This window comes from Lepidochelys olivacea (genome assembly GCF_965140295.1).
Source record: "Lepidochelys olivacea isolate rLepOli2 genome assembly, chromosome: 2".
NCBI classification, from domain to species: Eukaryota; Metazoa; Chordata; order Testudines; family Cheloniidae; genus Lepidochelys; species Lepidochelys olivacea.
In genome coordinates, this window is record NC_140412.1 from 85,950,701 (window position 1) to 85,967,452 (window position 16,752).

Genomic DNA, 16,752 nt, shown 5'->3' on the forward strand with positions numbered 1-16,752 from the left:
TCTAGAATGAAAGCCCCTGAAGATTTTCAATTTGTCACCCACGTCATTCAAAATTCTTCATTGTTCATATAATGAATGACATCTTGGAATATGTGAATGATATTTGGTTAACAAATGCTGAATGAATGCTATCAGATACAGTTCAGTGCTCTTCTTATGTCTGAGCAAAACCACCTGCTGTAAGGGCTCTGAATTCATTCTTTCCATTGGGAACCAAGGGCCAAATACAGACTTTTTGAAGTAAAATAATGTATTAAATTCCATCACCCAAATTTATTGCTGTTTAAATTTAATTCAAGAGCCAGTTTGTCCTTGCATGCATGTGGGATACACTCATTGACTTCAATGAGAGGCAAGGGCATATATCTGAAAGCTTCATTTAGTGCTAAATAAATATGTCAATCTTTTGGAATAAATTAAAGATGGATCTGAGCTGAAGTTAAAAAGGGTTCAAAACTGGTGTTTTGGTTTGGATCCATCTTCTAGGGCTAGGCTCCAGCTACAAATTTTGATCCAAAACTGGATGTTTTCCTATGTTAGAAAGGGGTCAGATCTGACATACTGGTTTTAGATTATCTCTAGAATAAATGTATCTAAAATATAAAATTTGTACACAACTGAAACAATTTGTCCACAGAGCACTTGATCTGAATTCAGTGGAAAGGCTCCCATTAACTTCAGTGGACTTTGGATCAGGCCAATAGGTAAGTTTTTGGTAATGAGCTATTTGTCTAAAAGCACAATGCTAAGGAGATATAGATAGTAAGTAAAATGACAAATATAGCAGAGTTCCTGTAGGATGCTAAATAATTCAGGCAGCAAACCCAAAAATGTTTTAAATATTTAAAATACTGATCTGAGAGCAGTTTTTCTAATGCCTCCACAAATACAGTTTCAGTTCTAGTTCACTGATATCTTTAATGCTTAGTACTGAACATAAATTAATTTTCTGTCAGCTCTGAGTTGTAAACATTTATGGCTTGATAGACACAGTCTCAAAGTATCGTATAAGATAAAAGCAAGTATCAAATTCCACTTAAAGTCTGAAAAAACACCAGTAAGTCCCCATCTAATTGTTTCAATAACTTGATTGTATTTCTGTATAGCCCAGGCCAGATTAAAAAAAATCACCTCAATAGGTGATGAGACAGAAAGGCTCCACAGCTCAGCACTAATTAAGCATAAATTAAATTCCAGTCAGGAAAGACAATCCAAGAGACTTAGACTTTCATCTATGCCCCACCCATCTGTAAGAGAATATTTTGGGACCTCGTAGGGCAGGTCTGCACTACAGGGTTAAGTTGACCTAAGTTACGCAACTCCAACTACGTGAATAACATAGCTGGAGTCGACATACCTTAGGTCGACTTATTGCGGTGTCTACACCGTAGTGGGTCAACGGGAGAAACTCTTCTGTCGACTTACCTTATGCTTCTCGTTCTTGTGGAGTACTGGAGTCGATGGAAGAGCAATTGACAGTTGATTTAGCGGGTCTTCCCTAAACCCCCTAAATCGACCCCTGATGGATCGATCGCCGCAGCATCGATCCCTGGTAAGTGGAGACAAGCCCTTAGACTAAGGCCTTGATCCAAAGCCCACTGAAGTGAAAGGAAAGATTCTCACTGAGTTTAATGGACTTTGCGTCAGGCCCTAAATTTATAGCATATAACTTAAATAATTATGATGTGACCTCCATGAACATGCTTGAGTCCTCGCATGGAGAGAAACTGTAACTGAATCAGCAGCTAAGCAACTGCTTTTAACCACAGCAGCCGTTAATGCTCCAGAGACAATAAAGACTCTCTGATGCCTCAAAGAAATACATTCCCTTTGAGATGGCGATGATTTTATTTCCATTTTTTTCTTCTTGTTTTTTTTTCTTTTTGTTAGTAGGGACTTTTTATAAAAACAGCAGTTTTGCACCTTAAAGATGACCTGCAAAGGATTTGTTTATTAAATTGAGCTTGTTTGTAACCTTTATGCTTCTTTCATTATAAAGGTGGCCTGAAAAGTGTGTTTTTTTAAAGGGAAAGGGGGCTGGGAGGATGGCCTCTGCTTATTTTTTATCTTAGAAATATAAAAAATGTCAAATCCGTTTTTCCCTTGTTTTGTTGGAAGACTTCTGGGGAGTCTCAGAGTATGTTCATTATGAGCTCTCTCAGCTGAATATAAAATTTGCTAAGTATTAAAATCAGTGGGATCACTCATGGAGTAAGGAACAACTCATTGTGAATAAAGGTGTATGGCATTCTCTCCTGCGTCTCATGAATGCCTTTGCTTTTTTCACCACTGCTCTGCATTGATCACATAGTTACATTGCGCTTTCCTCAGTCTCAGCCACATAGATTTCCTGAGAATTTACAAATTCAGAATGCATATTTGCAATCAAGAACAGTATTGCTGATGAAGATACAAGCCTACCATGTAAGACGGGGTTCTGGCCAGCCAGTCAGAGTACAGTGTAATTTGACATTCTGTTTCTCCCAGACGGTATGGGAACGAGGCTTGATAACAAACTCAGGAGCGTGTAAAAGTTTATCTTCATTCAGCTTTCTGTGAAATTCCTCAGTCTCTTCTAACTAGAAGAGAAATATTTCATAAGAAAATTCACCATTTACATATACTACTGCTCCACACCCCAAGAAAGTTTTAGGGCTTTTTCTAGGCAATATGCAGAATGCTATTTTTATTTTAAAATCCAGATTATTATACTTAATATAGCCTTCTTACTTAGACAGACAGACAATATTCTTCAGCTTCAAGATGGTTTTCTAAAACTACTAGGGATGCCACCTCCAAGGCACAAAAAAATCAGCCATTTGTGGGTGAGGTCAGGTGCCACGGGAGGTAGGTCTGGTCTGTGGACAGGGCCAGGTCCCAGCACTGGGAGACGCTGGTCTGTGGGCAGGGCCAGGTCCCAGGGCTGGGGGGAACCTTGGTGAAAGGCTCAACTGTTGGAAAGTTGCATGACACTTGGAAGGATTTAGGGGTGGGACTAAGAGGCTGCTTCTCCATTGACTGTTGTCTGCCCCTGGCATGATGTAAGCATGCAGAGTAGGAGCTGGGTGCTGGCTAGACAGCCATGACATGCAACATTGTGCCAGGCACTGTACAAACAAAAAATGAAAAAAGACAATCCCAGGCCCAAAGTTCTTACACTCCATGGATTCATTTGTGTTTTATTACCGTTTTCTTCAGGGCCAGACGTTCAGCTGACTCTCGTATCGCTACTTTCCTTGACTTCTTTTCATGCTGCTCTTCCATAGAGGATGAAGTGGCCACTCTAGTTGCACTAATTCCCTCGCCTGTAGCAAAAAGGTTCCTTCTGGCAACGTATGCAGCACTTTCCTTAATTCTTTCCTCTTCTGTATCTGTAATCCCGCTGACATACACTTGACTGAAGGAATTAAAAAAGCACAATCACACTGGAAAGTGGTGAGAAAACATTTCATTTATAACACTTCATTTTAGCTTGGCCCTCTCCATTTAATAAAGGACCTTACACTCTTCAGAATGCATTTCTACTTTAAGGATCATTTCTTAGTAAACAATTTCATATCATATAACAACAGATACACAGAAGGGTACAGCTGAATGACTGAGTATATCAGGCTATCTAAGGTCATTACCATTTTCAGTGCATTTCTCTATGACAAGTGTGTCATGCAGGTTTTCATTTTAATACGTTTCCTGTTGTGCTTTCCCATTTCCATGGCTATAAAGAACAGTGTAAGACATACCCACAGAACGATCACAATAACACTTTAAATAGTGATTTGTAGCAGTGGCACTTACAATAACACCACAAAGTGGAGATTACAGCAGCAGTATAACAAAGTTCTCACTTCTGATTTATATGAAAAAGCACAGTCCCAGGCACTACAAAAAGCTCTCTGCAATCAAACGAGCACTTTATTCTTTAATGTCGGTAAAGTAATTTGTTCTTTAAAATGTTTTTAAAAAGATTATTAGTGTTTCATGAACACTTTATTCTCTTTTTAGCATCCTCCTTTTGCATTCAGCAATGGAGGATACAATCAACATCAGCTCTAGTAATATTGTCACATTCAGGGTGTGCAATCCAGACTAGTGAAGCACTGTGTCACCTCTTACCCTGTAACCCCAAGTGCTCACAATGCCTTGCTCCTAGCTCACTTCCTGCAATGCCCACAGTCAGCAACAAGCACACGCTCTGTCTATGTACTGGGCAGCCCTGCTCCAATGCTTTGGATCCTGGAGCCTGCCTGCAATACCACTGATTTCCACCAGCCTTGGTTAACAACTGATATGGTGACTTCACACTGTCCCCAGCCCTGAATTTTCCCAGAAATATGTGTTCTGAAATAGCCCGCCCTGTCCTGGAAAAATCAGAGCGATATTATGGTTTGTTGCCCCTCTAAGGAGGTAATATTCAACAATTTGCTACTTTTACTGGAGTTATCAACCAATTCAGTTTAAACATAGCACTAGATTGGTTCAGATTAAAAATAAAATAGGTTTATTAACAAAAGAAGATAGGATTTAAGTGCATTCAAATATAAGAGTTAAAGTTAGAAATGGATACCAGCAAATGAAAGTGAAAACACACATCTAAACATCTAAATCTTAATCTTGCAAGGTTTGGTTCAAGGCATTGTTCAAGATGGCCTTTCTCATCCACAGTCTCCTAGCAAGATGGTGAATGTCCCTCTCCTTGATCAGGATCTGGCCCAGAGGCCCAAAGGTGCTGGTGCCTTTGTCTTCTGAGGTCAAAGAGTCAATTTAGGGTTCTCTGACCCTTTCTTTTATAGTCCAGTGAATCGTTGAAGTGGATTCTTCTGAAGGTTACTCCTCAAATTAAAGTTTATTTAATCAGTGAGGAAAGTAACAAGGAATCCGGTAATGAAAGAAGCTCCATACTCATTTTTTCCCCACTTGTGTTTGCTGAAATGCAAATTGTTCTGTTCCCTACTATCTCCCCCCCTGCTGTTTTGATGACCCTGTTTACTACTTATATGTAAATTAAAGTAAACACACATTCCTTTGTTTAGGGTAGACCTTGTTAACAATTTTTGCCTAGGCAGGGCTGTCTGGTTTTGAACAGGTAACACCATAGAGGGAGAAATCATAACTTTACATATAATGTTACTATATACATTTTGCCAGGATATTATTGATCAGAGAGTTATTAGTTTTCAAATATTGCCTCACAAGGCATATTTTGTATAAAGATTTAATAGAACAATGTGTAGGGTATGAATACAGGGGTGCTTTTGGTCACAAATATCACCATGTCAAATTCTGCCTTCAGATTCACATGTGGGAACACTATTGCAGCCTTTTTGCTTTAGAATTGTCAGAGCTTCAGAGCTGTTTCAGTGTGCAGGGAGGGTTTCCTGATTAAAGGGTGCATTACTGTGTTTCTGGTGAATACAGCTACTGCACAACTTTTGGTTTAGCAAAATAAATGGTTTTACTTTAAAACTTGCTTGGTGTTCTACTGCAGATTCTGCAGTAACCATTAATTTTAGGTAAAACTGCCAGCTTTTTCAGTCTCGCACTATATGTATCATTATATACTCATGAAGCTAAGCAAAGGACCCAATCTGATGTTTGGATACATGGCTAGAGCTTCCTTTCGCCTATTATAACTGAAAGAGATTGGGGGGAGAAATTCCTTGTTTACTAAATTTGCTAGTGTTGTGCATTAGACAGCACTTTTGTAATGTCATTTTCACTGTTTCGCCTGTATACACTGTTACTTAATCAGTTGTCCCTGTTGTTTGTGTGGGCCTTCCACACAGCAACAGGTTAGAGGAAAACATTTTGAAAAAGAAAACTTAAATGTAAACCAAGAACAACTGTCAGGGATAACCAGGGACAGAGAAGTAATTGAAACTACTTTTAACTCTTTTTTTTCCAATGACTAGATTAAAGAGGAATTCTGACTGAAACCCCTGAAGTTCAGGGAGTTTGAATCTGGGGAATTATTTGGGGCCACCTCTAAATAAAACCATAAATAACTGCCCAAGCTGCCACCTTTACAGTTTGGTGTCAGTGTCATTAAAGAGAAGCAATGCAACTCAGCATTGGAATGAACAGTTACATTAAGCACACATATAAAATCCTGAAAGTACTGAGGCAACTTATATGACAACATTGACTGTCTCCTGTCTTTCTTGTATATTCAAATTCTGACGTCAGCTTTTGGTGTTTTGAGCTACTTTGGCAGATAGGACCTCCTGGGAAGTACCAGTAAAATGGCTTCTCTACCTCAGTGGTGGCAACAGCATTCACAATCACCATTTGAAACTACAGAAACTGTGATGGAGATTTCTAAAAATTGTTTTAAAAACTCATATCTCAGACCAGGTCTACACTATGAACTTACAGTGGTATAATTATGTCGCTCAGGATGTGAAAAATCCATGCCCCTGAGCAACACAATTATTCCAATCTAACCTCCAGTGCAGAAAGTCCTGTGTCAATGGGTGGGCTTCTCCAGTCAATATAGCTACTGCCTCTCTCGGAGGTGGATTAACTACACTGACAGGAGAAGCTCTCCCATTGACGTAGTAGCATCTTCACTAAAGCAATACAGAAGTGCAGCTGTACCAGTGCAGCTTTTTAAATGTAGATCTGCCCTAATTCAATAAATATAAATGTAGCTATCTAAATTCACTTTGGCTGAATCAAGGACATTTTTATTTTAAAGGCAAGCTGACCTCGTTTTCTTTTTCTTTACAAATAGTTAGGGCCCTACCAATTTCGCAGCCATGAAAAATGTGTCACGGACAGTGAAATCAGCCCTTCCGCATGAAATATGATCTCCCCCTTGCTGTTGGGATTGCCCCAGCCAGGGGGCTCCTAGCTGCAAGTCCCCACTGGGCTGGGGAGGGAAAGGACTTGTCCTTCCCTTGCATGGCAGCTGTGGGGTGTGGAGATCAGACCCACCTCCAAGTGCCTCCCCCTGCTGCAAGAAGCTCCCTGCCCAGCACCGGAGGTTCCTGTAGCTGGAGGAGACTTGTGGAGATGGGTCCGATCTCCCCCTGCTACTGGGAGTGCCCCAGCCAGGTGGCTCCTAGCTGTGAATCCCTGCTGGGCTGGGGAGGGACAGAACTTGTCCTTCCCTTGCATGGCAGCTCTGGGAGTGGGGAGATCAGACCCATTTCCAGGTACCTTTTGGGTTGGGATGCCCATGGTTACAACACCATGAGATTTCAGATGTAAACAGATAAAAATGTGAAATTGACAATTTTAAAACCCTCTGGCCATGAAATTGATCAAAATGGACCATGAATTTGGTAGCGCCCTACAAATGTTTAAGATACCAAAATGTTAATGGAACTTGGATTTGATCCTCAAGCCGCTGAGCAGCTTCTGTGAGATAATAAGCATCCTCAGCTCCAAACAGGGGCTTAGCACCTTGCAGGATTGAGCCTCAAGTGTGTAGATCTACAGCTTATAAATCATTCAATTTTAAAACAAAAGAGAAACTAATTTCTTCCTTTCTTTATCTGCCAAGGCCAAAGATCAGGATTCAATGTTCCCTGCAAGGGTGAATCACAGCAAAAACAACAGAGCATTTAAGGCCTGATTCCACATTCCTTATAAAGTCAAAAATCGCACTGACATAAGTGGGAACTTACCTGGGTATAGACTGCAGGTTCAAGCCTAAAATGATATATTTAAAATTCTTCAGGAAAACAGTTCTTGATGTATGGTACCCACAAGTTTTCAGCTTACATGTGTTGTTGGGTGCAGAGTTCCTGCCTATGAGCCAGATTCTGTTTCAATTAACTTTAGTGGAAATTATCTCATTGGCTTCAGTGGTAGTTGGATCTGGCACTCGGTGCTTTATATGCTAGAACAGCAACAGGTTTTCCCTAATTTTATCCTCCATGGGCCAAATTCTGCATTGACTTATACCCTGCAATCCCACAGAAGCTGATGTTGACTCTGTACGTGTGTAAGAATAAATAATAATGAGTTGAGTCTTTGTTTTCCATGTGAGTGAATTTTTACAGCAGAATTTGAAACCCCTGAAAATAGAGGGTTATAATGGAAACATTATTGAAACAGTACCACAGCCAATATAATAGCACTGTAGAATGGCTAGAATGCTGACCTTTTAAAGTACCTATTCCTTGTACAAACTATCTGTGCATGGGGAACTGTGCATTGGTTTCACAGGAGAATTTAGGTCTGATTTATAGCATGCACGTGGTTCAATGAGTCTGGGCTATTATTCTTCAAACAAGAATAAATGCTTGACACTGATGCAACATATCACTTCCACAATCCTGGCACACAGACATCAATATGATGCCAACAAATTCACAAAAACAAAACACATGATAAAATGCCTACTTGGACACCTAATGACCATCATGTGCCTTTTAAAACCCTTAAACTAATTCAAAATCACAGTGTGGGCCAATAAAATGGCCCAAAAGCATTCACAACATTTTGAGTTGTCATGTGCAGGAAATAGGGTTGACAATAGGTAGTAGTATAATTCATAATCATTGTACTGATGATAATATTTTGGAATTCTATAGCACTTTTTATTTTAGGATTTCCAGGTGCTGCACAGACAGAAATGAATTAAGCTTCACAACTCCTTTCTGAGTTAGGTACTATTATACTAATTTTACAAACAAGTAAAATGTAGCACAGAGTGGTCGTGACTTGCCCCAAATCACAATCCAATAGTGAAGCAAAGCAAATCAGGAGTAATGTCATCCAGTTGCTGGACAACACTTCCTTCCAAAAGGAGGAATAAATCCTGTATTTGTAAATGTTAGGCACACCTAAAAGGAGACACGTTCGTCTTGAAGAGAAGGGGAAGCAGCTAATGGAAAATTGCAAATGCAACACTCTTTAAAACACCCCAGTTAGCTGAGGACAGGTTTACACTACTACTGAAGTCAATCTAACTAACATTGCTCAGGGGTATGAAAAAGACACCCCCTCAGTGACGCAAGTTACAGCAACTTAAGCGCTGTCCACATCGGCACTATGTTGGCAGGAGACACTCTCCTGCCTACATAGTTTCCACCTCTTGTGGAGGTGGAGTAATTATGCCAACGGGAGAGCACTCTCCCAGCGGCTTAGAGCGTCTTCACCAGACATGCTACAGTGGTGCAGCTGCACTGATGTAGCATTTCTAGTGTAGACCTGCCCTAAATCACATAGTGCCATAAATTGTAAGTAGACTTAAAGGAGATTTATTGCAGACTGTGCATAAAATATTAAATGTATCTATTTCCATCATGAGAGACATACTTAAAACTCTAAAGTAGTGCTTTGAAAATGTAGGGTGCATATGTCTTTGTATCTTGGTTGAACTAAAGAGCAGTGAATCTCTGGCATGGAGGAGTGGGAAGGGTAAAAAGAGTGGGAAGGGTAGATTCAGAGATGGGAGGGGACAGAACAAGAAAGAAAACCTCTGGGCTAGACATTCCTTATCTCAAAAATAAGGTATTAAAAAGGCAAAAGCAAATGTGTCCCACTGATGAGATGAAAATCTGAATTCCACACAAAAGCATGAGGTTACTTACACAGTAGAAGTGCTACAATTTACAAGTGTAAATTCAGCAGTAGCCCATGATACCATTGAATTCCATACCTTCACCCACTTTTCACATAGCAACCACTCCACATCTGACCTCTCAATCCTCATCCTCAAAGGAAACCTGCACAACACCTTCAACAGATGAGCCTGGGAACTTAAATTCATAACTCCATTGGACAATAATATAGATTTAACAGAGACATTGGTTTTATGGCCCTTTGCAACAACTTGTAACACATGCTGCTGCCCACTGACCCACCAATGTCCTACAACCGTAGAAGTATGAATTGCTTCATTTTAAGTGGCCTCCTACAACATTTGTGAACCCCTTATGCTTAACAATTTGTCCCACCTTGTATTTAGCTTGGACACTCTAGTTTCCTTCTCCAGACCTGAAGAAGAGCTTGTGAAACTCAAAAGCTTGTCCCTTCCACCAACAGAAGTTGGTCCAATAAAAGATATTACTTCATCTACCTTGTCTCTCACACTCCATAAATGTCATGTGAAAAACACAGCTTCACAGGAGACATAAACAGAGGTGTGAATTTGACAGCAAATGGGCTTTTCTCCTGATCTCCAATCACGAGTTAATTTTCCATGACTTGCCCTGGTATGAATTAACCTGAACAAATGACTATGTCTGGAATGTCATTATCTCATAATAAATCATTATGCCATATCCCAGGAAAGTCTCCATGTTTGCCTTGGTTTTGGCTACTATGTAAAGTTCACATTCAGATTTACTTAGGACATTGTTGCAGCAGAAATTTATCACGTCAATAGCAGACATGATATAAATACCACCCCTACCTGGGAGCATTAGAGTTGATTATGTTGGACTTGAGATCTTAATTAGTTTTATCATTAACATTTTTTCCTCTGCCAGGGCAAAACATGAGCAAGTTTTTTCAATTTTGCCATATTTAACACTGACTTAATAAGAGACATTTAAAGATTTTTCTCTAGAATTTAAACCAGAAAAGCCAACAAAATTGTGTACACAAACTTGTTTCCCAGATTGCTAGGAAGTGGGGTGCATGACCCTTCAAATTCACCACAGATTCACAGATGTGAAAAGCCAGAAAAACCATTATGATGATCTAGTCTGACCTATTGCATAGAATTTTACCCAGTAATTCTTGAATCAGGCCCAGTTTTCATGGCTAAATGTCCATAACTCTCTTTCCTTCTCATAGGAAATAAGGTGTGCACAGTGCAAATAACAAGGGCACAAAATTAAATCAGAATACCAGAGTTTCCTTCCTGGCTTTTTCACTGACACATTCAGTGACCGGGGGCAAGACACTTAACTTCTGTGTGTTTCCCCATACGTAAAGTAGGGAAAACGAACCCACCTTTTTAAACGCATTTTGAGGTTGATAGATAAAAAAAGAGATGGATTATTCATTATTATCATAAGGAATATTTGATAAATAAACAAGGACACCAAGAAAAAGAGAAAGGAAAACAAACATACCGTCCTGTGAACATTGGTACTACATAGTCAATGGCTTTATTTTCTTTCTCTTCAGAGAATAAACTCTGCTTTGCCCTCTTTGCTTTGGGACTCAATTTATAGGATCGATCTTCTATCATTATATTGGAATCTTTTAGTCTGAAATAAAAGCCACATTATTAGACTCACAAAAGAAAATTGGGAAGCTGTTGAAAAAAAACATTCAGAAAACTAGAAGAAATACTAGGCATTTTATAATAATGTAAGCTCCCGTATGCTTTCTTAGCAACCAGTTATGATGTTTCAATTAGCAAGTTTTCAAAATGCACTTTATCTCACTGTTCATTAAAGGTGCCAAAGTGATGGGCCTTGAAATTAGATCCCTCTATGTACGGAGAATGTCCAGCATACCTAGTAGCAATGCACATTTCACCACTCCTGTGAGCTGAGCCTTCTAGAGTTCTATAACCCCGTCCATGGCTAGTCTGCAGAGACTGTCAATCAAGGTAGGAGGGTTCCAACTCATGTAAATTGTAATGATATTTTTTGTGATGTGGATACCTGTCTACTAGATCCTAGACTAAGACTACCTCATCTATTACCAAGGGCCATTGAACATCTAACAAATCCTAATGAATTTTAATCCTCTGGACTCCATTTGAACCAGTGAACTATGGGCAAAAAGCTCTGTATTCTAAAACGAGCCATGAAGTTATCTAGTTCCCCTAGCTGGAATAATTTTTGATATGCAGAACACTTCAGAGTGCTAATGTTTTTTAAACTATATGTATGCAAACTATATGGCAGTATGAATTTCAGTGACTGATGGGACCCTGTACTATTACTATACCATGCTACCCCACTACAAAATAATGAAAAAAGCAAGCACAATGAATTAATTTGTCATTTAATGAAGGGAAAGTAGACAAGGGGAGAAACAGAGGAAAAGGGAATGCCACAGTTGTCGAATTCATGGATTCCCCTCTACCTTGGACAAGTTTCTGGAAGGTCAGAATACATTCAAGGCATGGGTAGCTTAAATACATGGCATGGGTACATTTAAGGTACAGTGTGTGACAAAGCTCTGTCCTTGCCTCTGTGGGTCCCGCATTTCCTGGCGGATTTCGATAGCCTCAGAGGCTCACTGTGACCCTCCACATAACCCTTCTCTCTCTAAAGACAAGGGTCACGGTCTACTGAGCCATTTTCATCATAAGCCAGCGAGGGAGGTGAGGAGAAGTTATCCTTCCTTGCACAGTCTCTGTTGTCTCCCAGTCTCAGTGATTAATCTGGGGGCAAAGGAGGGGCCCACCCTCTACTCCGGGCTCTAGCCCAGGGACCCTAATAGTATCAGCTATGGTAGCTGACCTTTTAGAAACATGACATGTTCAATATTACACAATACAACAATGAGCATTGACCTTATTATTAGCCATTTTTCCTCATATTCATATTACGCTCCAAAGGTATAAGTCCCAGATAAGCATCAGCCTTTTCTAAATCCTTGGCTTGTCTACCCACTTTCAATCAGAACATGCCACAAGAAATCCAAGGATATCCGGTTTTCAGACTGTATGTCGCCAAGATCCATGTTAACACCAGCTATAAATGGGCAGCGTGAAAGGACTTGACCATAGTTATCAGACACATCTTAAGTCCAGGTATTTGTTATTGGAACCTTTGGATGAAACACATGATCTCCAAATCTATACTATTAGTGCTAATACATGAAATATTCAGGCATCTATGGGCTTATGTAGTCTGTAGGCTGAAGCCTGAGTCTAGAAGGTAACATACTTTAGAGATGCCAGTACCATAATTTATATTCCAAGAAGGAACTTCCTGATATTCCAAAATATGTGCTAAATCCCACCCTCACTTGCGATAGTCCAGAAGGGAGAGAAAAAATTATAGGCTCCCACAAACTTGGAACAAGCAGCATTGTTCTAGGTTTGGTTGCCAGGCAGAATCTCTCCATAGTGCTCAAGAAAGTGCAGGCAGAGATGTACATCTCATCCCTATCTTCAGGGCAAACACTAGCATGTCCGTTGCTACAAACTGCACACATTAACCAACAAATGGTGGTCATGTCAATTGTTTCTGCTTGGAGTTCTAGCAAATTGTATCTCACAATACATTGCTCCTGGCCACTCTGTGAAATCCTGGAAAGGATGATAGCTATATGATAAACTATGAATTACACCTCATATCTACAGTTGTGTCTAAATGGATGGATATATACCACACAAAAATCTATTAAAAGAACTTTATTAAAGTTGCAAAGTCAAGCACTCAAAAGTTAGAAAATGCCAGAATTAAGATTGTCCCTCTGCAACATTAATTTGCCCCCTTGCATGTCTGCATTATGAGACAGTCTTTAATTACATGATCACATGCTTTGGGCAACCTGAATAATAGGCAGTGCGAGAAGCTCTGCCTATAATGTAGCAGATATCCATATGCTAAATAGGACTGACTGCATCTTTGCTGCATCTTTGACCATTGCATTTATACTCCTTCCACTATTACACTATGTCTGGACTTCTCCTAGTGTTTCTCCCGTATTCATACACACAAAGTGGATTTATTGCATGAAATCACTCTCTGCAGCAGAAAAGCCCAAAGAGGGCTAAGAGTGGGGAGAAAAATTCCCTTCATAGATGTTTCCCAATACCATTACCGCAGATCAGAGACATTTAGGGGATGGTTTCTGCTCCACTAGGCCCCATACCCTGTGGCAGTATGGTTCCTTCAGGAGCTGTAGTGGCATTGACTGGATTTGCTTGCACTGCTCAGCAGCTGCCACAGAGCAAATCCATTAGAAACGCCAAGCTTTATAACCTTCTGCACCAAAATCCAGGCATAAACAGAGTGTACCAACAGTCTAGACAAAGCAACACAGAGCATGAGAGAGAGTGAAACAAGATATGCAGTAGTATAATGTTAGATAATGTACTCATCTTTAGGATTTGTGGATGATAGAATATGAGCATTGCAGCCAACCACAAATGCACTGTGACAAGTCATCAAACAAGTGGTAAAAATATTACATCAAACCCAAAGCATGTTAGTTACTGTTCATAAATGAGCGCTGCTCAAAAGGAAAACTAAGTTCTTTACCCACCCAAAAGTCTTATTCATGTATTATTTAAAAATGGTACAAAACAGGCATCTTGAATTTGAACCCTTTCAAATTTCCTGGGATTCAGATTTGAAAACCTGGACCTGAACCTGCCTTTTGATTCCTGGTTGTTTCCAAATCTAGAAAGACCAATTTTGAATTCTCATTTAGATTTAACTGAAACATAAGGGAGCATCTGTTTTCATTAGATGTCAGGCCCAAAGTGGTGGAAATCTCAGTTCACTCAATTTTTCAGCACCATTAAATCCAACCCAGGCCTTTTCCACTCTTGATTCTTCCTGAACCACAAACCCAGAACCGTAGTGTGATGGGGAGTTGGCCCAACACTGGCCTCAAAGAAGTTAATAGAGTTCTAGGAAGGCTGTGCAGGAGGCAGCCAATTAGAGAGGGGCTGAAAGGAACATCCATTCAGGGCCTGGTAGACTCATATAAGAAGAGCTGCAGGGCAGAGCAGTCAGTTACTCCCTGGAGCTTAAGAAGGAGGACTGGGTGCCTGGCAAGGAGAAAGAAGCTAGCACCCTGGACAGAACAGTGCTGCTAGCAGGGACCTGGGGAGCTAGAGAGAGCTCCTGGCTGGCTGCTGGGATTTGCAGTTAGAGGCCCTGAGACAAGGACAAAAAGGGTGCTTCGGCCACAGGAAAGTGGCCAGACCATTGGCTGCAGTTGCCACTGTGGAAATGGCAGGACAGTTGGACTGCAGCACTTACCCATGGAATGGGGGAGCACAGATTTTGACACGGCCAGAGGGCTGAGTAATGAAGAGGATGCCGCAGTCCGTGGAGTGACATGGGTCCAGAAGCAGGTGACAGCAAGCAAGGCACCTTCTGTAGAGGGTGTACCAACCTGCGGAGCTAATCCCCAAGACAGCCAGCAGGAGGTGCCAGCATGGCGAGTGGAGTCCTGTCACACCTAACTTAAACCTAACCTTGATTCAGAACTGAACCTCACTTCCTTGGCTCATGTCTAGTTCCAGTCAATTTTTTTCTCAAATCAGACTGTGCACCAGACTACAAGCCAGACTATACACCCACACAAGGAATTCAGGAGGGGGGAGCATAAAGAGCCCTCTTACTTCCCTGTGCAGGTTATTCACATCACATGTCACAATGCTGTTGGGAGAAAAAGCACCAAGGGGCTGTTACTCCTCTTCCCATAAAGTGAGTGGGGATGGTCCTTGGTGGAGCCTTGGTGTAGAAGGGAAAGTAATGTAACACATATATAACAGTATAAAAAGGCTCACAAAAGGCTTTAGCGCTATAGTAAAAATACAGGGCCCACTCATCTATGGCTCAAAGCACTTTGCCAAATGGAGTACAGTGATTGTCAGATAGGCAGAAAAAAAACCCAACATATGAAGAATGAATAAAATAAATTTATATTTAAAAGGGGGGAAAATTACCTGTATTTGAGACTACCACTGTTCTTCCTTTTGCTTTACTTATGATTTCTTTTTCCAAGTGTCTTTGTCTTCCCTAACTGTAACTCTCTAAAATAAAATGAGTTTGCAAAGATAAAATAAATTGCATACTCCATTTCCTATCAAGTGACCTAAGTGTGCTTTGAAATATTTGCAGCTGAATATCCCCTCTTATTTTCTCTACAACTGGTATTACTGAAAAGGACAGTTCCATTCCTGCAGGCCCCTCAGGTACTGCAGATTCACGTCGGGAACTTCCACTACAATGTGTAGTCCTGGCCAGCAGGAATGGACCTGAGAGTTTCATTGAGAGCCATTGCATATGATAAAAATATCACACATACCCCTGCTCTGCCTTAAATTTCTCGCTCACTGCCTTTGACTAAATCTACTGAGCTGAATCCCCCGGGAGAGCTACCTCCTACAGTCTCTTTTGCGAAAGGTAGCATTCAGTGTAGTGGTAGCTATGCCAGTCCCAGGATATTAGAGACAAGATGGGTGAGGAGTATCTTTCACTGGTTGGTCCAATATCTCACGCACCTTGTCTCTCTTTTGCTACAGAAAGCTGTGATTATTCCCTGTATCCTTTTGACCAGACTATGGTCTGCCCCTGTGAGAATCAGAAAAGCACTGGAGCCGTCACCTTTCTTGTGCCCCCTGTCTAAGGGCCAGCTACAGTTGCAGTCCCTGTGCTCTCTGGAGTGCAGAAACTGCTCCCTGATGAAGTGTTTCTTGTGCCAGATAAGAGACACCACTCTATTGTAGAGAATACCAGTGTGATTCCTTAGTCCAGCTGCTGGACTCACACTGACCCTATAAGTCTTTCTGGCTTTTGTTATTCACAGACTAACTACTTTAACAATCTGCACTTCCTAAACCTGGCCTGGAGTAAACAGTCATAGAAAGACTGACTGTCGTGCATGCGCTAGGGGTGCCTGCCACCCCAAAGTGGCTCCTCACAATGCCTCCTTTTGCTCCACTTGGAGCAGTGCAGCTCTTCACCTTCCCCAGCACAGGCCTGTTCCTGTGGGATCTAGTCTGTCCCTTTACAGTATTGAAAAGCTTCAAACAGCAAAGGAACTGTACTGAAGAGCTGAATAAACATGTTTCAGGTTTCACTGAGGCTTTCTGGGCAAGAAAACCCAGAACTGGACTTCATTTTCTTTCCTAATCTTCATATC

At 40.8% G+C, this 16,752-nt stretch overlaps 1 protein-coding gene across 1 annotated transcript in view; it reads right to left on the bottom strand.

Annotated features, from left to right (window-relative positions):
• Window positions 1–16,752, bottom strand: part of MYOM1 (myomesin 1) — a 108,438-nt gene that overhangs the window by 76,680 nt on the left and 15,006 nt on the right. Inside the window, exons 3-5 of the mRNA XM_084621441.1 lie at window positions 11,034–11,171; window positions 3,187–3,397; window positions 2,422–2,579 (exon numbers count right to left, since the gene is read on the bottom strand). Of these exons, the coding sequence (XP_084477567.1) occupies window positions 2,422–2,579; window positions 3,187–3,397; window positions 11,034–11,171 (507 nt within the window). The remainder of the gene's footprint in view (window positions 1–2,421; window positions 2,580–3,186; window positions 3,398–11,033; window positions 11,172–16,752) is intronic.